The 27,130-nt window shown below is 45.1% G+C and overlaps 1 protein-coding gene across 3 annotated transcripts in view; it reads right to left on the reverse strand.

The window, feature by feature from the left end:
• Window positions 1–27,130, reverse strand: part of AKT2 (AKT serine/threonine kinase 2) — a 686,003-nt gene that overhangs the window by 471,318 nt on the left and 187,555 nt on the right. For all 3 annotated transcript variants that reach the window (XM_085625347.1, XM_085625346.1, XM_085625348.1), the window contains one exon: window positions 958–1,078. In XM_085625347.1, coding sequence (XP_085481473.1) covers window positions 958–1,003 — 46 coding nt within the window. In that variant the 5' untranslated portion in view covers window positions 1,004–1,078. The remainder of the gene's footprint in view (window positions 1–957; window positions 1,079–27,130) is intronic.

Consider the following 27,130-nt stretch of genomic DNA (forward strand, 5'->3'; position numbering starts at 1 on the left):
AGAAATTCAACACCTAGGCGCAAATAGGTTAGAACACCAATGGCATGTTTCCTGCACCTAAACCATGGTGTGCCGAGCTTAAACTAGCTGCCAAGCTCATGGGACACCTATTCGAGTAAAAAATACTTACCTGTAGCGCCATTACATTCTCACTCAACCATTTAACCCAAATGCAAATAAATTCTTGTTTCATTGACAAATGAGCAAAGCCTGAAAACACAATTTATTGAATCCTTTTCCAGTGTACACAGTGCCATATTCTATAAATTTGCATCGCCATCCAACATTAAGCCTTAGCTGCTGGGCCTCACTACTGCTTTCGCCTACAACGAGGGGCTTAGTTAAAAAGTAACTATGTACGTAATATTACTCAAGACTATGTTGACATCTGCCATCCGCGTCATCCGATAGACAATGAGAAAAAAAGGAAATGCGAGCAGAAAGCACAGAAGAAACCTGGGGGTTAGATGAGTGATGGCACCTTGGGAAAAAGTGCCCATTTCTGAGCACAAAAAACAAGGATGAACCAATAAATCACCGGACAACTGCAAACGGCGTCATTTCAATGTCCAGGTTAATTCATCCAAGAAGAACATATAACTGCTGCACCCTGTCTGCCTCTTTTTTCAGTCTCGAGGAGTAAAACATTCCCTGTAGGCTTTACAAGGACTCGTGTTTCTTCCGCCACTGTGTGTAAGTTAGGAATTCGGGGAATCCTTGAGGTCAAAGGGTCAAGTGACGCATCTTTGTGTTTCATGTCCAGGATGAGCCACAGTGGAATGTGCCCGCCATGGGATGCCTTCTCATGCTTTTGGTATTTTCCAGCCAGCAGTACCTCGGTAATTGGGTACAAGTATCTGCTCGGGGGCAAAGCAAGATTCTCCTAAACAGGCTCCACGTACCGCACCTCACACTGCTAATCCCCTGCTCTTCAGGAGAAAAAGTTCACCTGCTTACCTCGCTTCTGCAGCCAGCCTTCCTTCACAACCGATACCTCATTCATAGTGAAACCGAAGTGTCCCAGCTCCCTTGGCTAGGTCCACAAATGGGCTCCTCTCAGAAAGCCAGGAAGTGATGTCTGCAAGAAAGAAAAAAAAAAGACACAGGGCCCTGGTTAGTCTTTCGAAGGTAAAATAAAATATCAATATCGGGATTATGAATTTTACAAAGAAGCTTTAATTCGATGTGAAAGGCGATATAAACAAGCATGGACAAAGCCAGTAGGTATAGGATTAGAAAGAATGCTATTTAAATGTATTTACTGCAACCACATGTAATACGGAGAAACATAGCAAACCTATAAAAATATTTTAAAAATTAGGGTGGCCAGCAGCCTAGGCACACCAGCCCTGGCACTAAAGAACTCATTTTCAAATGGCTGTGCAGGTGTAATCAAACAAAATGCCATCCCTTAGTGCAAGACATTAGTGGGTTAAGTGGGCCGACCTATTCTTCATGCTGTATGTTGTGCTGGTGGGAAACAAAATGTAAATCACACTTGAATAGACCAATACTTTGAGAGCGGACCTAAAGCCCCTAATATGGATGTATTTTTATTAGGGTTAGGGACACTAGCAAAACAGCTGAAGCCTACTCTAGGATACACAAAATAATTATCCACGGGAAATGGCTGCCAAGCGCGCAGAAGAAGATGGAGAAGCCTAGATTTTGTTTCACATTACAGACTGCTTTGAAATTATGATACACTTGGAGGGTGCATAAAGCTACTTGGTGTTGAGCAACTAGGCCATTTGTGGGCTAGCCATTCACATTCTGGCATTGCCAACTACAGGTTTTCGTTATGCTCTTGCATGTATACTAAGCACTGCAGCACACAATATATTATACTATGCAAGCAAACAAAACCCAGAGCAGAAAAGTCCACTACTCCAAAGGCTCGAGCACAAAGTGTGCCACGAAAAAAGGGCTCTAAATAACCATGAAATATTCCCCGCGATTTAAAAACACCAAATGCAAAATCATACTACATGCATAATTGGACAGTAGCTCAATATGAAAAATGTACAGAATTCTCCAAGTGTAATTGATGAACAATGTAGTCTACCACGTGGCATAATTGTTGAGAAAATGACTCCGACATCTTGGTATGAGGAAGTCCCATGAGCAACAAACTTTCCTCTTCAACGTTAATAATTAGATACTCCTTCGCATCCGTGGTAGAAGAATACATAATTATACTATGTTTTGTAACAACAATGGTTCTCTTGGTTTTTATCGTTAGAAGGATACATTCATGGCGATTGATAATGTTAAAGTACTTTGAAGCAAATGAACAACAAGCATCTGCAATGCAATAGGTCCCGCATTTACGCGAGTTTGAGCTATTGGCATAGTAAATGACAATGCCTTTTATTTATGTTTTGGGTTTTAAAACATAAATAAAAGGCATTGTCATTTAATAATGCGAATTGCTTAAATTCTCTCAAATGCGAGACATATTGCATTCCAAATGCTTGAACGCATTGCTGAGTTGCCCCCTGCTGTCTCCCATGGCCCATGAAGAGCTCCCAATTTGCTACGATTTAAACAAGCCGGTGGTCACAACTGCTCACGAGAGACCCTCCTGCAGTAAGAGAAACTCATTAAAGAAAATAGTGCTTACAGACTATTAAGACGTACCAGGTAACAACCGAAGTAAAAGCGCCAGTCCTCATGGGAGGTTACAAATGAAGACAAGGCAGTACTAAGGAGGGACTAACCAGCCAAATAACAAATCAAAAGCCAGCATTTAAGGACAATGACACAAGCCAAATGACCAATTTCGGCGGAGTGGGCGGGGATTCCAGTACATACTCTAGTACAGCGCATACACCGTCCAGGCTCGACCTAAAAACTGAAAAAGAAATGTATATATTTCGCCAGAATAATGACAAGAAATGTCATTTTAAAACTCTGTGAAAGAGGTGAAAGTCACGGATGGGGATTGGTTGGAGCCCTGATAACACAGTGAAGACAGGTGCTCAATAAATTGTACAAAGTTATTGGAGAGGACTATTCAACTCGGCTGAAAGGAATACATTGTTGGCTGTTTAAAGTATGATTTATCTGGGGTCAAGATATATCCGGTTTGTGTAGGGAATGTAAATATGTCAAAGGTAGTCAAAGGAATATTTATCAATATTTCAGCACTTGAGGTCAAGCACCGTGCGTCACCAACAGAAAGGGCAAGCAATAATGGACACACCTTATGTACAAGTAGAATGCTTGACGTGCAAGCCCAGCACAGTCACAATATGATATTTCCATCAGTGTTGTCTGTCCACCATAGCAAGTTTCGAGGCCGGAGATGCACTGTGGGCTTCCTCATCAGACACCTCCACAAAGTCGGTATACAAGGACACGCGCTCTGCTGGATTTGCACCTTCCTCATAGGTCTGTCCAGTCAGTTAGCCTAGCTCCCACTCCTTGTCTGCCACCAACATCATCTGAGGGGATATCCTAAGGATTATCACTTAGCCGCCGCACACTGTTCAATGTCTACATGGTCCACTTGCTAACATGACCCAAACCCATGTAATCGACATCTCCTAGGCTGACAACACCCAGCTCAGTGTATCACTCTCCAACAAAACACCCAGCACCCAGGACCAACTTAACCTCCTCCATGTTTGAAGGAGCCAGATGCATGGAGACCAACTGTCTGAAACTCAACACAGACAAAAGTGGTACTATTCAGCAGAGAAACCGTTATGAAGCTCCACCTTGTGGCCAGAGGATCTCACCCCCAACACCCTGCCAGGCCTCCAAAGCAAAGAACATGGGAATAGTGGTGGACCACCAGCTGATAATGGCTAGCCAAGTCAACACAGTCGCTGCCTCTTGTTTCAGCAACTGTAAAATCCTCAAGAAAGTCTTAGCTCCTGCTCAGTACTTATAGAATTCTCACCCAAGTTCTCATCACCAGCAAACTAGACTACGTCAATGCCCTCTATGTCAGTATCACTACCCAACTGACCAGAAGACTGCAAATGCAGCTGCCAGACACTCTCAGGCTTTACCTCCACACGCATCACCGTTCACCTAAAAGACCATCAATGTCTCACACACTTAGAAAGCACTACACAACCTAGGCCATGCCTACCTCCAAACCTGCATCAACTTCCACACACTTACCGGACACCTTTGTTCTGTCTGACTCCTGCTCATACACATCTCTTGTATTTGAAGTGCAAGACCTGATGGCTGAACTTTCTGTTACCTCACCCCTAAAGTCTGCAACGACCTGTCTTCACGTAAGAGCCACCTCAATTCCGCACACAAGAAACTTTAGACATTGCTTTTTAACGAGGCTCCAGACCCGGTCTTCTCAGTCTATGCTTAAAAGTGCCAAAACACTCTTGCGGGTGAGTCATTTGCTCTACAAACATTCATAACATAGCCTATCCAATATCCGATGTGTGTAATAAATGAGAACAAGAGCTTATCATTGTCTCATTGTATAGTATGGTACCCAACCTTAATAGTAGCTCGTACATTAGGGCACAAAGGTATACTAATCATGAACACAGCCCCCCCCCCCCCCAACTTCTCACAAGAAGAATTGGGCCTTTTTCCATGCCTCTCAACAAGTATAAAAAGAAAACTGCTGTGCTGATAGGGACTGGTATTTGGAAGGCTGAGTCTGCTGTGGCCAAAAATTGCTATATGCATCTGAACATTCTTCAGTAAGCGTTACCTTCCTTTTCACTATCTTGGTGCTGTACAGTGGCACGTGCAGTTATCCCCGATAGGAATGGTCGCCATCTCGTCTTACCTCAAAGAAGGTGGTTCAATTTGCAGTGCATGCAGAATGGAGCTGCGCATAATATTACCAAAGCAGACGTATAGCAGCTCAAACCACTGGCCTTGGTTAATCTTTTCAGGCTCACCAACTAATCAAATTGACGGCCAGCTGTTACCTAAGGATTTTACCCATTCTAGGGCTTTTACATAAGAGCCCACCCAAACATTCACCGTACATTGCAGAATGGGACAACTAACAGCGCTGAATTACATAACACAAATTAGTCAACGAAAACTCTGGGAAGAATGATGGGACAAGAATCTGAACATGCAGGAGCACATCAGCTCTGCCCCCAAAGGAGCAAACTTCCACCTAAACATCCTAAGAAAAGCAAGACCCTTCCTACCTCTGGATGACCTGAAGTCAGCTGTTCAAGCTCTAGTGATTCCCAGGTTGGACTATGGGAGTGCAACCCTATGAGGCCTAACCTAAAGCTGGACTGACGCCACTAAGGGCCTCACTTAACTCGGTTTCTTTTAGATCCTGCAATGAGCCTAGCAATAATCACACCACTCCTGACCTGAAATCTCTAAACTAGCTTCCATATGAGGCAAGGATTCATTTGAATATTGCCTACAGGACCCATAAAACCCTCCACTTAATCATTCTAGAGATACCTTTAATAAAATCTAGAGCGATCTGGTGGCGTTAGAGCATCTCAAAACCCTAGCTCCCTGCTACTGAAACCACCAACATTGTATAAAAAATAAACATATAACCAAGCTTTCTCAGGTACGGCCCCACGAATCTGGAAAGCACTTCCTCCTGAAAACAGAATGAACCCCTCAACTGCCTCATTCAGAAAGAAATCAAAAGAATACTGATGAACACATTTCTGCTGTAGAACACACAAACTATTGTCCGTCTGGGACCCGAGGTGTTCTCTCTAGGAGATTCTCCAAAACTGTGGCTCTCCCTGATGAGTGTTGTCCATCTGGGACCTGAGGTGTTCTCTCTAGGTGATTCTCCCATACTGTGGCCCTCCTTCATCAGGGTTTTTGTCCATCTAAGGCCTGAGGTGTTCCTTTTAGGAAATTCTCCCATATTGTGGCCCTCCTTGATGATGTTTTTATTTTCATGTCGCCTTGAACATTGTAAAGCGCTCCGATACCCGCGAGGAATATGATCGCACTATATAAAACATTACAAATAAATGCTCGGAGTGTGATCCTCAAATGTCTGATGAATCTTGACTCAGAATTTTGGGCAAGCACTTCAAGCGCTATGCACAGAGTGGAACGCTTTATCTCGTTCTCTGAAAATCTGGAGCACATAATAAAGTCCTGCATTTAGAATACCTCGTTCCATGGGTTGTGCATTCAGGCTTCGTGTGTGTAGATCTGGCACTCTCTATTTAGCGTGAGACCACCGTCTGGCCTATTGTGCTAAGCTATCAACCTGGCTATTTGTGGACGATGCGAGCCCTGCGTTCCGTACCTATGTCTAGTTTTGAGAGCCTATGCCATGAAGCTTTTTCTAGATGAATGGGTATTTTCTAAGATAAATGAAATACCTGCTGCATACCAGAATGTGAACTGTTCCTAAATCGCGTACACTAAACATCAATAATAGCTAGTAAATCGTTTGTAGGGTTATTAAACAACTTCAACAGAAGCTGGTTGATTATTTCACCCAGGTTGCAGGTTGACAAATACGCTTGCAACTGCACCATTCAGTCCTTCCTCAATTACATAGGCATGTGTAATTAAGGGTGGCCAAACACCTTAAATTAGGCCCATAGGCTGAGCTCTCGCAACCATCTATAAACAGATCTTTCCGTAGCCCTGCAAAAAAATAAACCAAGGTCACCCCACAGACCTGCACAACAATCAAAATTGTGCAACATATGTTGGTCGGTGGAGAGACATACACTTGTTGCAGCCAAGAACGGCAATCTCACGTCATCCGCACCACACTACACTTCCCATGTCGAAACGGAAAACTTTTTACACTTTTTTGTTTTCCTTTGGAAAGACACTTTATACACGTGAAAGCACCCGACGCGTCTATAGAAATTATGCGATCCAGTTACCTGTAAAAGTAATTAATCAGAATGAAAGATGCGTGTATTTTCGATGCCGCCCGCCTTATCTCCTTGGGCTGTGGGCTGCTATCTCTGGAGATAAACAGCCCGAGCTGCACACGCTCAGATCAAAGGCAGGGGCCCAGAAAAACAGGAGCTGGACAGAACAAACATTTAGAGAAAAATTAATCTGAATCACCTGACTAAATGAGCCAGGGCAGTCCGAGATTTAAGCAAAACAGTTTCCCAAGAGTCAACAGATGGCAACATACGGGCTCTAGCTTGACGCTACCCTCCATGTCAGAAAGATTCTGGCAACAGCTGCAGCTAAAACAAGCAGAGGCAAAGCCAATAGATACAGCGTTAACGGACTGCCAAGCCTTTTAGCTGGGGGGGCGGGGGTGTCGGGGTGTGTGTGTGTGTTAGTTTCTTAGCATAAGTATAGCTGATGTATATCAGCTATACTTATGTTAAGAAACTACAACACGTGACCTAGTGTTATTTCACGGCACGAGTTACAGTTTCTTCAAATAAGTATAACTATAACTGCCGAATTTCTATGGTTTTGAATGGATAAAACGTGAACCTAAGTATGACGTCCCTGTAACCATTGCTTTTTCCAGTGAAAGTCAATGTATTTTAAAACAAAGTAACACAATTGAGGGGGGCTAGAGGGGCCACGATGGCCGCACTGTAATGCAGCTCTGCCAGTCGGTTTTAATAAACCGCCTATAATCATGACATCTGCGGCTTAATTTACAGAAATCAGCCCGCCCAAGGAGTGGACGGTCCATTGGGGCTGAGGGGCCAAGCCCCTCCACCTTTTGCCCCTCAGGAACGGTGTCTGTCAGGCTGCACAAAGGTCAGCCTGACAGACACTGTTCACTTTCAGTTCAAGCAGCCAGGAGCCAGACAAGCGCATTTAGTGCAGGCTCCTGGCTGACTGACCTGAACTTTGCTGGGCTGAGGAAGTCACAGCTCCAGAGGGCGTGACGTCCTCAGCTTAGCAAAGGTCCCTGAGGCCCTCCCCTCAGTGACGAGGAGTAGCGTCACTGAGTGCCTCGCACCTGGGCGCTTCAGTGTTAAGCCCTGAAGTGCCTAGGGTCGAATGTCAATCAGTGACACTTCATCACAGGTGGGGTGGGGTGGGGTTAGCAGTCTCACTGACCCCATCCCATTCTGTGATGATGTTGGGACTGCTGCTTATCCTCGTTGGCTGACCTTAGGTCAGGGAATGAGGGAAGGCAGCAGTCCCAAGCCTTCTGGAACCTCCAAAGCAGAGCTGGCTGCAGGTAAGTGTTTGCATTTCTTTTAAACTGTTTGTTGCATGCATGCGTGTTATGTATGAACGTTTGGTGAAGTGTTGTGAATGCATGTGTTCGTGTGCGTGTGAGAAAGTGGCTCTGTATATACTGTTCCCAAATAGGTACAGTGTGTACAGAGTCCACAGAGGTTTGGCAGAGGTTAAAGTTAGATATAACCTTACTCTCTAAAGTGGTAGCTTGGTCGAGCAGTAAGGCAGTATCAGAGGACAGTGTAAAGCATTTGTTGTACACACTCAGTTGGCAAATGGCCTCACATACTCAAGAACTGAACTCTAGGCCAATGGATTATATAAAAAAATATATGGTTTTATTTTAGAACCAACAATAGGTATCAAAATATACTTTCTCAGAAAGAGATGCTTTAGTTAAATACTTTTGCAATATGCAATTAACCTTTGTAGGTAATAGTTACAGGTTGTTGCAATAGGCAACACAATTTCAAACACAATAATACATTGAGCTCAATGGGAACTTTAAGTTATATGCAATTAATTATTTTCAGGATTACTTTTCTAACTCCAGGACTGGATCCTAGATTCATTCCTGGGAAAGTTCTTAGAAACAAGTGAGTAAATTCGGTTAAGTTACTTTTGTGATTTAGAAGCAATATTTTGCCATTTTAAAAGTTGACACTTAGAAACTTTTTCTGATCAAATTACCAATGTTATCCTATGGAAGGAAATTCACTTAGCAGGTAAGTGGGGTTATGGGTACTTTTCTAGATCAGTGTTGGATCCTGGATCCAGCACTAGGATACCACCTGTAAGCAGTTGAGAAACTGCGTTGAAGTTGTACAGGCGATTTTTAAGGAATATTTAAATGTTTCTAAAATCGACACTTAGGAGAAAATTTCACAGAAAAAGAGTCAATGGTTTCCTTTGGAAGAAAATTGGGTTAGCGGTAAGTACGGTTGTGAGTACTTTTCAGGGTCAGTACTGGGCACCAAGATCCAGCACTGGGATCGCTCCTAATGGCAGGCGAGTATTTCTGTTTTCGTTACTCGGTTGATTTTAGGTGAATATTTTAAGTTTTATAAACTCCACACAGAAGAAATTTCAGAAGAAACCAGTCAATGTTACCCTATGGAAGAAAAGTGAGTAATCGGCTTTTGGGTAACTACTCGACTGGCAGAGTTAAGGTTCTGGGCACAGACGCAAGGGTCTCCCAGGGTCAGGTTGGTATAGTAGTTACACCCTCAGCGGCACTGGGGCGGCCGGGTGAAGAGTGAGTTAGGCCCAATGTTATCCTATGGGAGGCAGGGGGGCCTTGTTTGGTGGCTGCTGACTAGCAGGCCACCTGGCTGTGGGAGCTGGGCTCCTGGTCACTTGCTCAGGGCAAATGGGGAAGTAAGTAGGAGTAGAAGTTGCACTGCCAGGGCCACTCGGGCGGCTGGGTGCAGGGTGCTTTTGAGCCTTCGGGCGCTCAATGGATTTCAATGGGAAAGCTCAAGGACGAACAAAGGCTGCAAGCTCGGGAACGAAGATTCTTCGGGTGCCACCACCACTTCGAGAGAAAAGTTGGGCAGTTTGAGGGTAGGTAGGTACCCAGGAGTCTGGCACAGGGGGCTGCAGGGCGTCTGGGTGCCTTTTGATGTCGGGAAATCTTACCCTCTGTTGATCGCGGTTGGGGGCGTCCCTGGTTCTGAGGCTGCAGGCGTAATCTGGCGCGTCGAGGTGGGTCCTTGGGTGCCAGATTCGGGATCACAGTCGCCGGGGGGACGTCCTCAGGGTCTTTGTCCACTCCGGCACAGGCCAGGCTTGGCGGGTGCTGAGTGTGCAGGGTGTGCGGTTCCGAGCTGATGCCAGGGGTTAGAAACTTGCTTTGAGCAGAGCCACTGCTCATGGGAGTCCCAGATGCTTAGAGTCACAAGGTAGCCAGGTCCTCCGGGGTTTGTGAGGTTGCTGGCCACAGGAGGTGCAGGGATTTAGCAGGAGCAGGATCGAGGGTCGACAGGCCGGTAGGGCTGGGGCCAAAGCAGTTGGTGTCTCCCTTTTCTTAGCAGCTGCACGGCAGGTCTTCTTTCTTCTTTGCTTTTTCGGAATCTGGAATCTGAGGAAGGAAGGTTCAGGGTGCCCCTAAATATTAGATTTAGGGGCGTTACAGGTAGGTAAAGGGCAGGGACCAATGGGTCCCTGCCCTGGGTTGGGTACACCCCCTATCCTGCCACTCTCCTGTGGGAGGGGGGCAGTAGCCTAGTCGTGATTGGGCAGGGCTTCCCATCTTCAAGATGGTGAGAGCCCTGAGATGTGCTTCACCTCACCTCCCCCACCTGAGGGGTGGGGTTGGCAGAGGCTGGCACATCCCCTGTCCTTACTTGGGGTTTCCGGCCTGTCTTCCCACCAGAGTGGGGGTCAGAACTGGTGGGGGCCCGTTGGGTACAGCAAGTGGCCTGGAGAAGCTCACAAAGGCGGCATGCCTTTGAAGCTTCCCCCTGCCCATCCTGGGGGAGGAGACCTAGCACCTCGCCCAGGATGAGCATTGTTGCAGGCCCAGGAGAGCGGGGGCTCTCCACCCAGGGGTCCAGCAACCCATCTGCTGTGTGGCAGCCTAGGAAGCCTCTCAGACAAGACGTGGATTGTAGGTTAGGTTTCAGGAGGCATCTCTAAGATACCCTCTGTAGTGCTTTGTACATTAAATCCCACACTGGCATCAGTGCGGGTTTAATGTGTTGAGAAGTTTGATACCAAACTTATCAGTCTTCAGTGTTGCCATATGGTGCTGTGGAATTCGTGTTTGACGAGCTCTCAACATCATATACTCTTAAATGGCAGCACTGCACTTACCATGCCCAGGAATGGACCTGGATACTGTAGAGGCACAGGGCTCATGCTCCTGTGCTCACACCACTGGCATAGGGCACCCAGCTAGAGGGTTGGCTTATGTATGCCAGGGCAGTGTAGGTTGTGGGCATGGCACACAGGGATGTGGGCCATGTCGACTCTTTGTTTTGTCTTGTACCCAGACACTCAGCCTGCAAGGGCAGTGTGTTTGTGTTAGGGTACAGGGCCTCTAAAGGTGGCACAATAAGTGCTGCAGCCCTCAGAGGCCTTCCCTGGTCACAAGGCCCTGGGTACCTAGGGTACCATTTACCAGGGGCTGACATGTGGCCAGGGTTTGCCAATTTGGGTTTTAGGTTTTAGGGAAGGAACAAAAGCCCTGGGCCCCTGATTGGCAGGAGTCCAGGGCACACTCAGTCAAAGTACATTCAGCAATTCAGCAAAATGTGGGGGCATACCATGCAAGAAAGATGGCACTTTCTCACAGTGCGTGTATGTATGGTGGAGAGTGTTGTGAATGGATGTTGTTTGTGTGAGTACGCGTGTGTGAATACATTGCTTTAAGTGTTGTGTATGTGTGCATGTGAGTGTCCCGTCCACCCCCCTCCCTCCCTCCAAAACTTACCGGCCGCCACCGCTGGGGAGATGTGGCGGAGTGCTTTCAAAGTCACCTCAGGCCAGGATTGGAGAAGAACTCAGCTTGAGACAGTCTGCAGCCTGTAAGGCCTTGTGAAGTGGAGAGCCGGACAGAAGTAAGCGAGGAGGAAGGCGCAAGATGAGAGATCCGAGCCCCCGCTCGGTCCCGGCTGGGGAGAAAAAGCATACAGCATGAACACTGCGGGACCCGTGAGCTGCAAAGGACCACTGCCGCGTCCAGCATTCCGCTGGAGCCAGCGCACCTCTGAGCTACGGAGCAAGCGGTGAGACATTAGTGGCAGTGTTGCGGCGAGTCCCTGTAGCCGCGCAGTGCTGGAACATGACACGTGCAGTGCTGCAGGCCTGAGAGACTAGTGGAACGGTGAGTGCGACCCGAAGCGCTGAGGCGGCTGCGTTAGTCTGGACACTGAGGCCATGAATGTCCATTTGCTGTGCGGAAGGTGCCTCTGTGGCCTGACCCTCGTCGGAATCACTGGGCCAGGAGTCAGGGTGGACAGTAGGACAAGAGGGCACTGGTCTGCTGAGGCAGCCATGATCGACTCACTGCAGCTGGAACAGGTATGGTGGCTGCTGTGGAGGACAGGGAAGCCTTGTTACGGGGAGCCCAATTATTCCATGGGGTTCGACTGGCTGACCTGCCACTGGAAGGAGATTCCTTCTACTAAAATGGTCTGTCAATTCTGAAAGGGAGGCTACAATTTGTATGAATGACTCTGCTCTAACTGGAGGAGCTTCAAGGCGAAGAAAAGTATGGAGTCTAACCATCAGTGTGCGGGCAATAGGTGCGGCATCACCAGTTCTACAGGGGCGTACTGGCCACCCTATGGACGGTTATACGAGCACAGCCAGTGGTGGGGCAGACTTATAGCTGTTGGCTCTGTGGGGCGTACTGCAAATTCCATTGGTGATTTTAAATGTCATAGCCTGGGTGCAAACGTCACAGCAGGTACATCTGAAGTCCACATGGGCATGAATCTCCATGGACATTGAGGCACGTAGCCCGAACTCGGAAGCTGGGGGCAACAGCTAGCACTGCGAGCTACCTCCCGGAGCGTCAGTGACACCAGATTACAATATAGACTTGATACCTCACTGTAGCCTAGAGGAGTGCCTTGGGTCAGCATAGCTGAAACACATGGTTTTATCTCAAAGCAGGAACATGGGGAAGGCAGATAGGAACTAGAGTCACCTAAACTTTGAGACCAGGAGCTCTACCAAGCCGATGCAGGACGCCCAAACCAATCATGAACAGGCTTGGGGGTCTCAGGGTGTGCCTAAGCTGGAGTTTACGCAACTGGCAATGCAAACCAGCTTACAATTTATAGATTGGAAAATAGACACCCTAAATCTATACATGGACCATATGTCTGCCAAATTGGACAAGCAATCAACGCAACTCACTACAGAGGAACAGGAGTCTCGACAACAGAGGACGATCCACAAACCGCATGAAATGCCTCACCATGGAAAAGGTCCGGTTAGTGATCCAAGCGAAAAATGAGGATCTCAAGGAGCGCTCGCGCCAGGACAATCTGCAAATAACTGGGGGTTCTGAATCCACCAGCACTGGAAAGATGGAAGCTTGTATGGAAACGCTGCTAACTACAGTGTTTAGCAGTGAGAATCTGTCTAATCTCCCTGTCGTGGATCAAGCACACCAGTCGCTCATGGCACTGCCTCCCCTGGTGCGCCCCCATGCCCAATTCTAGCAAAACGACTGAATTAATGCAATAGAGACGGTGTGCTAAGGTTGGCACACGAGAAGCAAGACATCAACTATCAGGGAAACCAGATCACATTTTATCTGGATTTCACGGTGGTGGTTCAAGCGGTCCGCCAAGAGTTCCGGCCTGTTAAAAAACAGCTGAAAAAAGCTGAGATTCAGTTTGTCATGGTTTGTCCGGCACGCCTCGGCAACAAGCTCAAAGGAAAACAGTATTTTCAACACTCCCAAAGCAGCCAAGGGACTTCTTAGACCCTCTCCCCATGAAAGCAAGACCGGCCCATTGAAGGCATCGAAGATGAAGAAGATTCATATGATGTACGGACGAAGACTGTCTCCTAAGTGGACCAATGGTGCTTCAGTACCTATAACTGCTGCACTAGAGAGTGCACAGAACCTTGTACACTGGTGTTGGCCTCTTCCACCATATGATTTAATGGATGTGATGGCATAGCCCAGCTTTTCCCGGCCACCACCGGTCATCTGGAAGGGAACTGGGAGCCTGGCGAACCTCCCCTCCCCCCTCCAAGAGGGAGCACCACAAAAGGTTTTGATAAGTAGACTTGTCTTAGTCATGCATATTTTGTAAGTTTTGTCATTTATTCCTTGTTAAATTTAGGAATGTCTTTAACAACTTTGAAATGCTCAAGTGGGCGCAGGGGTGGGTTAATGGTGGTTTTGTTAGTACATCACCTGAATGTCACCCATACTGCCTGTACTTATTTGCACCACATGCTACCTAGGGAATAATACTTTTTACAAACCCAACAGAAGTCCCTACGATGGCCAGATCAGGGAGGTAAGGTAAATCTGATGTCCTGGAACAAACGTGACCTCAATAATCCCACAAAACCTGAAAGGTCCTCAACTACTTAGATGGACACGAAATTCAGATTGCACTTCTATAGGAGTCCTTATTAACACACCTTACAGACAAAACGATAGGTATTCGTTGGTGGAGTATATCGCCTGGCATCATCTTACTCCTCATATGCTAGTGGGGTCCTGATCGTGGTTAAGCGAGGGGTGCCCTTCACACAATCACACATTCCCTAATAGACAAACAGGGCAGATTGGCGATTGTTTAGGGATGTCTCTACGGCACCCACCTCACATTGGTGAACACTTATGCCCCAAATGTAGATGACCTTGATTTTTTTTTTTACATTGGTAGGGAGACAAATACACACCCGGTCGCCTGCCAATATATTATGGAGAAGGGATTCACACACCTTTTTGGACCCTATGATGGACAGGTCTGCGCAGTCTGACTGGCATGGTATACAATTGGCAGGCGCTATACGGGAAGGATAGAAGAAAATGGACTGACGCTTAAGACACCCAATGCTAAAAGAGGGCACATTTGTATCCTCCGTGCATGGAAAATGGTCTAAATTGGACTACTGGTTGATCTACAGGGAGGTTTGCCTGTGGGTGGAGGAGGTCAAACACATGCCTAAAACGCTATCACACCATTCACCGGATCTATTGCGTTTAACACTACCCAGCCGCACTCCTGCCCCCTTTACATGGCACTCCTAGATGCTGTATTCAAAGAGGAGGTACGCTTGACAATTGTAGAATACTTTGCAAGAAACTTAGGGACTGTGACAGGAAAGGATACCTTATGGGAAGCTTTCAAGGTCAAGGTAAGGGGGATGTGTAAGAGCACTCAAGTAGGAGAGCAGAAAGCAATACGCACTCAACTACAAAAAACAGAAAACGTTACATTCCCTTAGCAGGACTACGAGGGTCGGCCAAGTCAAGCTCCCATAGCAGCGAGCCAGGAGCAACTGACTAAGTTCCAAGATCTAACAGCTCATACCTATGGAGAAGGGGGTAGGCCTGGCCTTAGCCTGACTGAAAAGCTGAAGTCACCACGGTGTGCGGAACATATAGTAAACAAGCATTGGCATAGCCAATAGGTCTCACCTTTGGGACCTTATGTGTTTAGCTAGAACTTTTGTCTATGTTGTAGAGCATTGCGTCTGCTGTGCATTATGTTGAAAAGTTATAATAAAAAGTGTTAAGCATTTTTGTTACCTTTATACAAACAAAGACAATATTATATTTAACTTTGGCTTTGCTAAATCCTCCGAATGAGTGTCCCGTGTGCAGGAGTAGAAGGGGACTCCGTCAGGCAATCTGGGGAGAGGGGGGGCGACATGCCCCCTAAACTAACATAAGCGCCATTTGGATTTAAAGCTGCGTTATCCACTGATTGAACATGATCAGGGGGCAGCGGAGGGTCTTGAGAGGCCCCTCCCTAACCACTAACTTGCACAGCGCGGTGTTTGACTGGCCTCACCTGTTAGCTTTCGGTACTCCCACCTTTGTTCTGGATGAAAAGTTTTCGCGACTCAGCGGCTCTGACAACAAACTCTCTTGCTTTGAGGTGGTGGGGGGGGGGGGGGTAATATGTTAGATGACATCTCTGTCACATAAGATCAAACCCGCAACTATCTTATTTCCGCCTGTCTTCCTCAGACCCCACACAAGTTCCCGAGGACAGGTGGGCCTGGAGGAACACCCAGCCAGTGGAACAGTTTTAGGGATTTACTGGTGGGAAGTTGGCCCACTAAAAAGCAGCAGTGCACATTTTCCTCCAGCGAGCATTTTTGACCAGTTGACACTGGTAGCACCCGGAAGAGTCAGAATTTCACGAGTGAATCCCGGTGTATTTCTTTGCCTTGTGGGACTAGTAGCCCTGTTAAACCAATCTGGACTACAAGTCCCAGAATGCAAAGAAAACACCCAGCCTGGTTGAGCTACTGACGGATGGAGCTGGGAAACCTGAAAGCTCTGCCCTGGCAGTACTGCACAGGGTGTCAATAGTTACACTGGTTTCAGCTTTTTAAGATAGATTAATTGTTACAATGTTTGAAGCTGTAACTCATGACTTGAAAAGACAATTTAAGGTCATTAAGTTTCTCAATAACACCCAAAGCAGTTTTCCCATTGTGGGCTTTTCTTTAATGATCTAGTGCTTTCTGTGAGTTATATTTGTGGTTCACGTCAACCAAACCAGTAGGAGTAACACACTGGAATGCAGTGATTTGAAAAGGGAAGCCCCAAACTGGAATATGGGGTCCCTGAATGCATAGAGTCATCTGATGACCGTAATAATGTTTTTGTCCCTGGAGCCAAAACAGCAAAACCCATGGATGTCTCATGTTTGTATGGTCCATACATGAGCAGCTCCCCCCAGTCAAGGTTTCTGCTTTGCATTCTAGGGTTTGTAGTCTGATTTCCACAGTCCTTTAAATGGGGAAAAATAAGTGCAGGTACTCTCCAAACTGAGTCTCAGACTATGGGTGGGGTTTGGGGGCAGGGTTAGAGCTGGTTTTAGGGGCGTGGCTAGAACACATTTATTAAGGAGCAAGACATTTCATATTTTTCCATTGTGCACAATAGCAAATAGTACGGGCTCTTTGAAATCATACAGCATGACAGCACTCTAGTTAACAAAAATCCTAATTTGCTTAACATCAAAAATGGATACTGCACGCAACCCTCTCGCATGCAACCCTCTCGCACTTTATCAAAAAATAACACATTAATTAAAGAGCAACATAAGCAATACCGACAGTGCAGCAAGGTCTCCTGACTGTACCTTGAATGACGCTGAAAGTTTACAGGCACAGCGGGGCAGCAGAGGTTTTTAATGAGGGTGCCGTTTTTCTGTTCACAAAGAGAAAGAAGCCCGGGAGTGCTGCGCGCGCGTGCTTGTGCCCGCCGCTGCAGGCGAGCGACCTGCGCTGACCGCCATTGGTTTCCAATTAACTGGTCAATTGGAAACAGATGGCGATTCTGCTCGCTCCCGAGCACCCTACGACACAGAAGGCAGGACATGAACCCGCCTTGAGCCAGTTGCGTGCGGTCTTTCTTAGAAAGACAGCACGCAAAGCCCAATAGCAAGTTATTAAAAAAAAAAAAGCAAACGCACGAGCGTGTGTTTGTAATTTAAAAGCCCTTACTAAATGTCTTTTCTTGTTGTGAGACCAAAAAATAGTGAGTATGGACGAACATGAACACTTTTGCACGCCTTTCTTTACAGTATTTAAGAACTTTTACACTAGTCTGTATAATACCCATATGCCCACTAGACTAGCTGAGGTTACGTGCTACCTTGATGATGTGGCAATGGCGTGGTTGTACCCGGAGCAGCATGAATATCTCATGCAACCCATCACAGCAGATGATATCAAGGAGGCGATGTGGGCTCTCTCGAACATTAAAGTCCCAGGGCTGGACGGCCTAACAGGAGAATTTTGTAAAGGGTTTGTTGAGATCCTTGCACCGCACTGCCTGCCATGTATGATGAGGCATATAAAAAACGGGTATTGCCCCCCCCCCCCCTTCCTACCTACGGGAGGCTTTGATAGTGACTATTGAAACCAGATAAATCACCTGAAACTTATGAGTCATACTGAACACTATCTTTAATAAACATAGATACGAAAATACTAGCTAAAATAATTGGCGATGCAACTGCAACCCCATGTCTCCTCGTTGGTTCTCTCGGACCAGTCCAGCTTCATATCGTCCCGCTCAACTCTGCATAACTTATGCACAATATTCACCCTCCTACACCAACTGGAACCTACTCTACAAGCCTGTTGGGAGGATGCCAAGGCTTTTTATTCTATTGCATTGGACTACATGCTTGCTATCATGGCCCGCATGGGTATTCCAGAGGAGTTTCTCTGCTTGGATCAGCCTTTTGCATACAAAGCCAGTGGCTCAGGTGCGTGTAAATGGACACACATCGAATGAGTTCCCCATAGGCAGAGGCAAACAGGGATGCCCCCCTGTCGCCACTGCTATTTGCTATAAAACACTGGAGCCGTTGGTGTGTGTCATTGGACAGAGGCACACAGCGGCCACTCTGCAGTTTCGTCTGCGGCCTCAAAGCATCTCCCCATACGCAGATGATACGTTGTTCTACATATACAATCACTCAGTGCACTTATCCCCAGTGATTCATGAATAAATTGGGTTTGAACACTTCCCTGCACGATGTATCAACGAGCTGAAATCAGTTATATTTACGCTTCCAGCAGACACCACAAAGAGTACACTTGAATTCCCGCTGGTGTGGGACACTTATCCGGTTAAATACTTAGGTGTATAAATACATAGAGCCTGAAATGGTGATTCGATACAATCATGGCAGAGATGTCGAAACTGGAAGGTCAGGTAACTCAATGGTCGAAATTGCCACTCTCACTGGTGAATAGATTAGCAGTATTAAAAATAGTGATATTGTCTAAATTCTTGTTTTTATTTGGAACATACCCATTGGCTTACCCGTGCATTTTTTTTTCAGCAACTTAGATCACTTCTGTTTACGTTGGTATGGGCAGAATAGCAGCTGAGAATCAGAATGTACTCATAGTACCATATGATGGAAGGAGGTTTAATGCACCTAACTTCTATCTTTATTATTTATGCACGCAGGCTCACTTCGCCCATTACTAGTAATCAGCATATGATTATATTCCACACCTAGTGGTTGAACAGGACGATGGTCATCCCATTTTGCTCCTGGCTCTCCTGCCACACAAACGAGAGGGGATGCCACACAAAGAGATTAACATATTGCATTTCAAAACAACAGCCTGGCGTACACTAGGGGGAGGGATATTACCATTATATGCTCCAGCACTGCCATTGCGGTGCCATCCTGCGATTTCTGTTTTGCAGGAGGATACTGCACTTAAACTAGTCACCCAGGCGGGTCTAAAGACTATGGAGGTCTTCCCCAGTGGTACCTTTGTAGCCCTTGAAGACCTTGTGGGCACACAGAAGTGCACCCCTCTCTTTAAGTATGCTATGGACTCCAAGCTGTCCTATGTGACCTATACCCTCAAATTCCAGAGGCTCCTCCGACCCCCTTGCAGGTACTGCTCAGTAGTACAATGTGCACACATTTAATCACTAAATTATATACAGCACCACAAACAGGCCACTGGCAGGGCGCTGGAGAGCTATATCAGGATGTCCATAGAAGGATCAGATTGGAAATTCTGCTGTGCACAGCTACACATACCAAATTGTAATCTGCGAATAATACACTTTAAATATATGCATTAAATGTATTATACTCTTGTTAAAATTTGCAAATTTGGGCTGCAGGCAGACGCCAACTTTTTACGGTGTGGGACAATGGAGACTGACTTCTTGCATTTGGCTTCGCAGTGTACAGCCATAATGAAATGCTAGACTCAAGTCACTGAGATTAACTGTTATTGTGTCTGAACAAATTGCCTGTGACGCTGTAATAGGTTTGGTAGGGCTAGTCAAAGACCGCCAATCAGCTAACCTGAGATTTGTGTCTGTGGCCCTGCTGTTGGCAAAGAGATGGGTGTCCCTCCACTTGGGCAACAGAGTTAAACCCACCTTAGAAGAACTGACTAACAAATATGACCTACTGCAGATCTCAATTGGAACTCTATGTGGAAGAACCGTTGAGCCCTTCGAGACCAACAGATATCTGAAGTCCTCTAACAGCATACCTATCAGCACACCTGGACTAGAGGCAGAGGGGGGAGGGAAGTAAACAAGGTTACACATCCATTGAATATAATACATCAGTATTGGGAGTGCACTATTGCAATGTTATGCTTCTAGTTCATCTCTGGATATGGCAAGTGGGGGACGAGGTGACTGCCTGTTTGATGTCTCATTTATATGGTGATCCATGTTGTATTGGTTTTTCACCCAATTACCGTACATTAATACAACCACCTTTGGCTGTGTGTGGCGGCGGTAGGGCATGTGAGGCCCCCCACCACTATTTGGCTTCGAATCGACTGCAGGTACTCGCGGGATCCATGTCCCTACATATCTATACTGAATCCCCCCCCCCTTCCTATTCTCGGCCCCCACTTCATGAATCACACCAAAACTTTCCAGACAACCGCTCAACTAACTTGTGTACTAGTTTTGAAAATGTCATGAAGATTTGTCAAACTGCACCAAAGTTATTAGCAAAATAAAAAATACTTAGTCTATGGAAAAAGTTGGTCCCAACTATAACTACCTATTGCATAGGAAATGCATTACTGGTTTTGCTTATAACTTTTGTGGCGCTTGATTAATCTCCACAAAAAACTTTCCAGAAAAAGTGTTCTTCTACCTCAGCTCCAGATAGTTTTGGGATGCTCCAAGAGGGGGCTAAGAAAAAGGAGGGGCCTCAAAACATATTTTCTACATTTATCTTCCCAATAGGAACCTTAAACACCATACAGCCCAAATGCCTGAATTGATTTACACCAAATTTGACAGAAAACTAGATCTTGGTCCAGAATAAGTGCTGTTTGTGATTTGGAGTAAATCCATTCAGTAGTTTTTGAGTAATTAAAGCTAAAACAAATAAAAAAAAGCTTGCATATATTACGGTGCAGAGGCTCTGTGAACCAGACAGATTTCATGCTGAGATATGATTGGCTGTCCAAAGCTTCTGCCAAATAGTGAGTGTTAGTCATAAGCTGTCTACCGGTAATAAAGCCATTTTGGTCTGTATGGATCAAATCAGGAGAGATGCGATTAAATCGAATAGCCAATAATTTAGTAACGATCTTGTAGTCTGAATTTAAAAGGGTAATGGGACGATATGAATTAGGATCAGTAGCATCTTTCCCCTTCTTCAAGAAACTGACCACAGTCCCCTCGCGAAAAGAGTCAGGGATTGAAGCTCCAGACAACATAGAGTTGACCAAAAGTACCAACAGATTAGAAAAAGAAGAAAAAAAAACCTTAAAAAACTCCGCAGGGAGTCCATCCGGACCGGCAGCTTTCCCTGATGGAAGGTTTTTTACCACCCCCTCTATTTCTTCCAAAGAAAATCCATCTGCCATGGTTAAATCTTCTGGGTGGGAAAGAGAAGGAATCTCAAACTGCCGTAAAAAAGAGTTTAATTTGGACTGGTTAATGTTAAGCTGGTGTGAATATATATTTTGATAATGACGAAGCATTATCGCACCTATTGTATCGGGGTCTGTAGTGGATTGAAGTGAGACCGGACATTTTAACTCCCGAATTAAATTAGATGCTGCTTGTGCCTTGGCCTGCCAAGCCAAGAATCTCCCAGTGAAATTACTTTCTTCATATGTTTTTTGATATTGGGTACGAAAAAATGCCTCCCCCTGATCGTATAAAAAAGTAGTGTATTTTTGTTTAGCTTCCATTAATTGTTCTTTGACCAATCGTGAGGGGTTTTGTTGCCTCTGGACGCTAAGTGTCTGAATACGGGAGTGCAATAGTTCGATTTGAGCCCTGGATGCCTTTAACATAGCTGCGTCTTTCCCTATAATGATTCCGCGAATAAAAGCCTTTAGGGCATCCCAAATAATACTTATGGGGGCAGTGCCCGTATTAAGAGTTATAAAGTCTTTAATCTTATTTTTTAATTCAGAGACCCATTTATCATCACTGAGATAAGCTCTATTGAAGACCCATCTTTTAGGGGATCTTCTAATGTCCCCAAAAACGAACTCCCGAATAAGCATAGCGTGATCAGAAAATACATTGAACACCGTATTAGAAAAACCGAGTTTAAGATTACTTGAAGCCAAAAAAAAATCGATGCGGGATGAGGATTTAAATCTACCCGACCAGCAGGTATAATCTCGTTTAGAGGGATTATCAACCCGCCAGTGATCAGAGAGATCGAATAATTTAATATAATGTGAGATGGTTTGAAAAACTTTCGGTTTAAGTTGTTTAGATAATTGGGATGATATATCCAAGTGCGGATCCATTAACAAGTTAAAATCCCCGCCAATCACGATATCACCTGAGACCATCAATAGAGATTGAAACAAGTCCTCATACAGACTAGCATCATCTGTTAACGGCCCGTAGCAACAAACAAAAATAAAAGGTCTCTGCCTAGCTTTGACTCTGCATAAGACCCAACACCAACGTCCAGCACCACCCTGTTGTGATTGAATAATGTCTGCACAAAGATTCTTATTTAAAAATATTGCCACCCCACGCTGAGATAAATCACATGATGAAAGGCACCGAAACGAGGCCCAGGATTTAAGCATAGAGAACCCATCTAGTTTAGAAGAGGGAATATGAGTCTCCTGTAACAAAATAACAGAGGGATTCTCAGCTTTTAACCAAACTTCCATAGCGCGTCTTTTCTTAATATTATTTAAACCATTAACATTCAAAGAAAGCAACTTCAAACTCTCCTTATTAGACATTAAGACCAAAATTAAATTGTCTATAAAGAATTATCTGCTCTTGGCCCCGTGAGTACAATGAATCCATCTTAACAAATAGGAAAAATAAGTAATATAGACAGACAGACACAATCAGTTTCTTTTTAGTTTCATTACAACCCTCCCACCAACCTACGTGACCACCCTCGCCATCCTTACCATCCTCACCCCCCCTGTGCCCCCCCACCCTCCCCACCGATGGTCGAACTTCTCCTTCCCACGCATACCATCGGATCCTACCCCTTGCCATCAGGGTGACCTGTCGCACCCCCTGGGCCCCCTGAGTTCCGTGGTCTTCCTTGCTCAACTGACCCCTCCCCACTCACACCCTCCAAAAAAAAAAAAAAAAAAAAAAAAAAAGAGAAAAACAGAGAACAAATGCGCCGTATAATGTTCCATATAATGTTCCATATAATGTTCCATATAATGTTCCATATAATGTTCCATATAATTTCCTCTGATTTTTAACCTCAAGATGAATTCGAGATTTCCCTGAGCAATTCCTGTGCTGCTGCAATATCGGATAGCATAAAGAATTTGCCTTTAACTAAAACTTTAAGCTTGGATTGTTGTGCTATTGTGGCTTGAGCTCCTTTAGCTTTAAATAATTGAAGCATCTGGACAAACTCTTTTCTTCTGCGGGCTGCAGAAGCAGACATGTCTGAAAAAATGCGGCACTTCACAGTTTCATTAACAAAAAATTGTCTTTGCTGAATTGCCGTGGAAAGAATCGTCTCCTTAATCCGTGTGTCAGAGAAATTTAATAAAATTGTCCGAGGGAGAGAAGAATTAGGAAAAGGTTGAGCAGGAACGCGATGCGCTCGCGTAATGGTCAAGTCACCCTCATAATTAGGAATCACTTTAGTTTTTAGAAAGGAGGTGACCCACTGCAACGTGCTGGGGCCTTCAAGGCCCTCGGGAACCCCCACTATACGAAGGTTGGAACGGCGATTATAATTCTCTAAGTCGTCCAGTTTGGTTTCGAGTGTACGTGAAGCGAGGGAGAGCTGGTTCGTATCTTCTTTAACCTTAATCATTTGATCCTCCAAATTGGAAATGCGTGTTTCGGCTTCTTGGAGTCGAGGGGGGAATGTAGAAAAGAGTTCCTCCATTTTGTCCAAGCGCTGATGGATTGAGGCAAGCTCCGATTTCTGAAATCTCTTCAACTCGCGAACCTCATCGAGGATTAAATTTAGCATATCCTTGACTGACATCTGAACCTCCCCAACGGTCTCGGTGTCTAGATCTAACACAGGGCTGAGATGGCTCACATTAGAAACAGACTTCGGTGGGGAAATTAAAGATTTGTCAGTGATGGGCTCCCCTATACCTTGGGCTTCCAGAGTCAATCCGTCATCCGTAATTATTGGGGAGTGTAGAGAAGGCGTAGAGGATGCCGCAATGTTGGAGTTATGCAGAAAATTGGGAGGTTGATTAATTAAGGAAGAGCGGGCAGGACAGGCTTGAGCAGGAGCAGGAGTGATTTGACCAGGAACGGCGCTTTTCTTTTCGAAAAGAGGAAAGGATTTAGTACCCTTTAGCGCTTCCATTCTGCTAACCTGCGTGGGCAAAACATCCTGGGTAAGTGGAGAATGTGCCAATTCTGTAGAATAAGGAGCCCTTGAGTCTGAAACTTTTAACTCAGGAGACGAAGTTTCACCGATAGATTCTTCCAGTTCCTCCGAGCTACCTGCACTGTCACCTTTCTCCTTCGTCAGCCCATCGCCAATAGCATCTTTATGTAGTAATTTAGCCGCGTTCCGTGCTTCTTTAGCCTGAATGCGCAGGGCCTTTGCCTTCCGAGTATTCAATAATTTCCCCATCTTTTAAAAAATGGTCGATAATAATAATACTAACTCCTTTATGATTTCAGCCCCAATTCGAAGGTCTGAGGATCTTGCACGATATTATTCCCCCGTTTTTAGGCAAACTCAGACTGCCAATGAAAGTAAAATAGAGAAACAATCCCGTTACGAGGAAAAGAACAGTTCAAATACCTCCGAGCACTTCAGTACACTTCAGTACAACCCCGCCAATCACCGCCTGTGTTGCGCCGTCCGCTTCAACCTTTCTCTTCTCTCCTTGTCTACTTCGTAAGCATGAAGCCCCCAGCGATGAAGCCGCTTCACTTCCAGCACACTTCCAGCGTACTCCGAAGTCAGTGCAGTCGAGGAGGACGCCAGCCGCCGCCAGCCGCCATCAACCACGGCCGAAACTGCACAGCCTCGCAGAATGGGAGGAGTCGGGAGACCGGAATCCTCAGGTGCGCTTGGAGGCGTGGATCTCCATCACGCCGGGCCGCCCATCCTGGAGACACGGAGAATCCCTGCACTTATTTTGTTATTCGACGCAGAAAAAGCTTTTGATTTGGTGGTTTGGGAGACACTCTTTGTTATTTTGCAGCATTTTCATATTCCAGGCATCATTATCAATTTTATTCGTAATCTTTATTCTGGCGCAAAAGCTAATATTATTATTAATTCACATCTGGTTGGATCTGTTGCAGTTAACCGTGAAACTCGTCAGGGGTGCCCCTTATCACCGATTCTTTTCGCCTTTTTTATCGAACCCCTCGCAATAGCTATTCGTAAGTCCGCAGAGATTGCACCTCCAATCCCATTTATGTCTAAGATAAAACTTTATGCTGACGACATCATGTTGCTCATTAAATCCGATTTGCAGTCTCAAGCTCAGACACTTCGGATTTTTGAGCAATATGAATCTTTCGGGGGCTATAGGATTAATAAAAAAAAGACCGAAATATTGATTTGTGGCAATCACATTCCAGAATTACATCCGGATCTACGAGGTTGCATAAATAATAAACCTAAAAGATATCTGGGGGTGTTTTTTTCTTCTTCAGTTACAGATCTTTTCGGTTTGAATTTTGTTCCCCTCCTCCAAAGGGTTCGTTCGATGTTAATTCGCTGGAATAAATTACCTATATCATTACTAGGCAGAGTCGCCCTGATTAAAATGTCCATTTTACCACTGCTCAACTTTTTGTTTTCAACAATCCCGTGTTTTCTCCCTGGGTCTTTCTTTTCTAAAATAGAATCCCTATTCTCAAGTTTTTTGTGGTCATATAAAAAGCCCCGGATTGCGTTGACTACCCTTTACGAGGGTTTAGATAATGGCGGTCTGGCACTTCCAAACATTAGAGACTATTACTACGCATATTTTGCTCAGTACTTAACTCGTCTCAAGGTCCCTTCTCCGACTCCAAATTATTATATTAGTTTTTTTTTCGATTTAATTTTTTCAGAGAGTCAAATATCTTCCCCTCTTCAAATACCTAAATCTCCAAAATTGGTTAGGTATAAAATAATTGCTTGGTTCTTTATGAAGCGCAAGGCTTTGATTAGTCGATACTCTATTTCTCTCTTCAATACCTCCTCTTTACTGATTAATTTACTTTCCTCAAGAGGAAAGGTGGTAAGCCCGCATTTAATGGGCTATTGGTCTAAAGCCGGCTTTAGTACAGTAGGCGATTTTTTACATCACTCTAGGTGGTTAACTCCGCCCGAGATGCGCCTACTACTTTCAGGTAACTTTTTGTTAGCCGGGTCTTATGATTTAATTTATAAACTTTTAATGTCGTTTGCCCCTACCTCCTTTACTCAGATTTCCTCTTTTAACAACGATCTCCTGTTTAATACTACTTTAATTAGGAAACCCGGTGAATGGAAACGTCATCTTGCTCAGACCAAACAAGACGATTTAGAATCGAAAGCAGTCCAAAAATGGTGGGAACACGAAAAGCAGGTTTTATCCGTATCGACGTGGCGGATTATTAATAAATATAATTTCTCCATTTTACGGGGAGCCAATTGGCGCAGAATGATATTTTTTGGGAAATGGCTCCTCTACTATACCCCGGCAGTAATTGCCAAAATGTTTAGTAATTACGCACCGATCTGTTTTCGTTGTCAAAATTTTGCCCCCGCTAACTGGACACACGTCATAGTTGAATGTAGCATGATCAAAGAGTTCTGGAGAGATATTTTTGCTTTTTTATCTTCTATTTTGCATATCCAGATATCTTTTAATTCCAATTTGATGCTGCACGGTTTGGACCTGAATTTAAATATTTCTGTTTCACATACTAAACTCCTGTTTATCTGCATGGCAGTGGCAAGATCATTGCTTCTTCAGAATTGGCGATCTACTCAGAGTCCATCTTTCTATGAATGGCTGCGTAAAATGCAAAGAGTTAAGATTAGCGAGCGTAACTATGCAGCGAGGATTGGAGGGGGGAGAAAATTCGAAAAAATTTGGGAAAACTTTTTTTGACTCTCTTTTCATTCAGGTCATCTTCTAATTGTTTTTGTTATTGTACAAAGATCTTGATTCACTGTATCTGAGATGTTTTTGGTTTTTTGTAACGTGATACTTTCTGTCTTAACTTGAATGTTGTTTGACACCTTCAGTTTCAACAATAAAAAAAAAAATTAAAAAAAAAAAGAGATATGATTGGCTGTCAATAAAGATGTGGCTGCAGCCGTCTTAGGACTCTGTCCTGTGTCCTACAAAAAAGGTTTAAAAAAAAAAATAATACAGAAAATAAGAGACATAAGGGGCATGG

Source organism: Triturus cristatus, chromosome 9, assembly GCF_964204655.1.
Source record: "Triturus cristatus chromosome 9, aTriCri1.1, whole genome shotgun sequence".
In the NCBI taxonomy this organism is placed as follows: domain Eukaryota; kingdom Metazoa; phylum Chordata; class Amphibia; order Caudata; family Salamandridae; genus Triturus; species Triturus cristatus.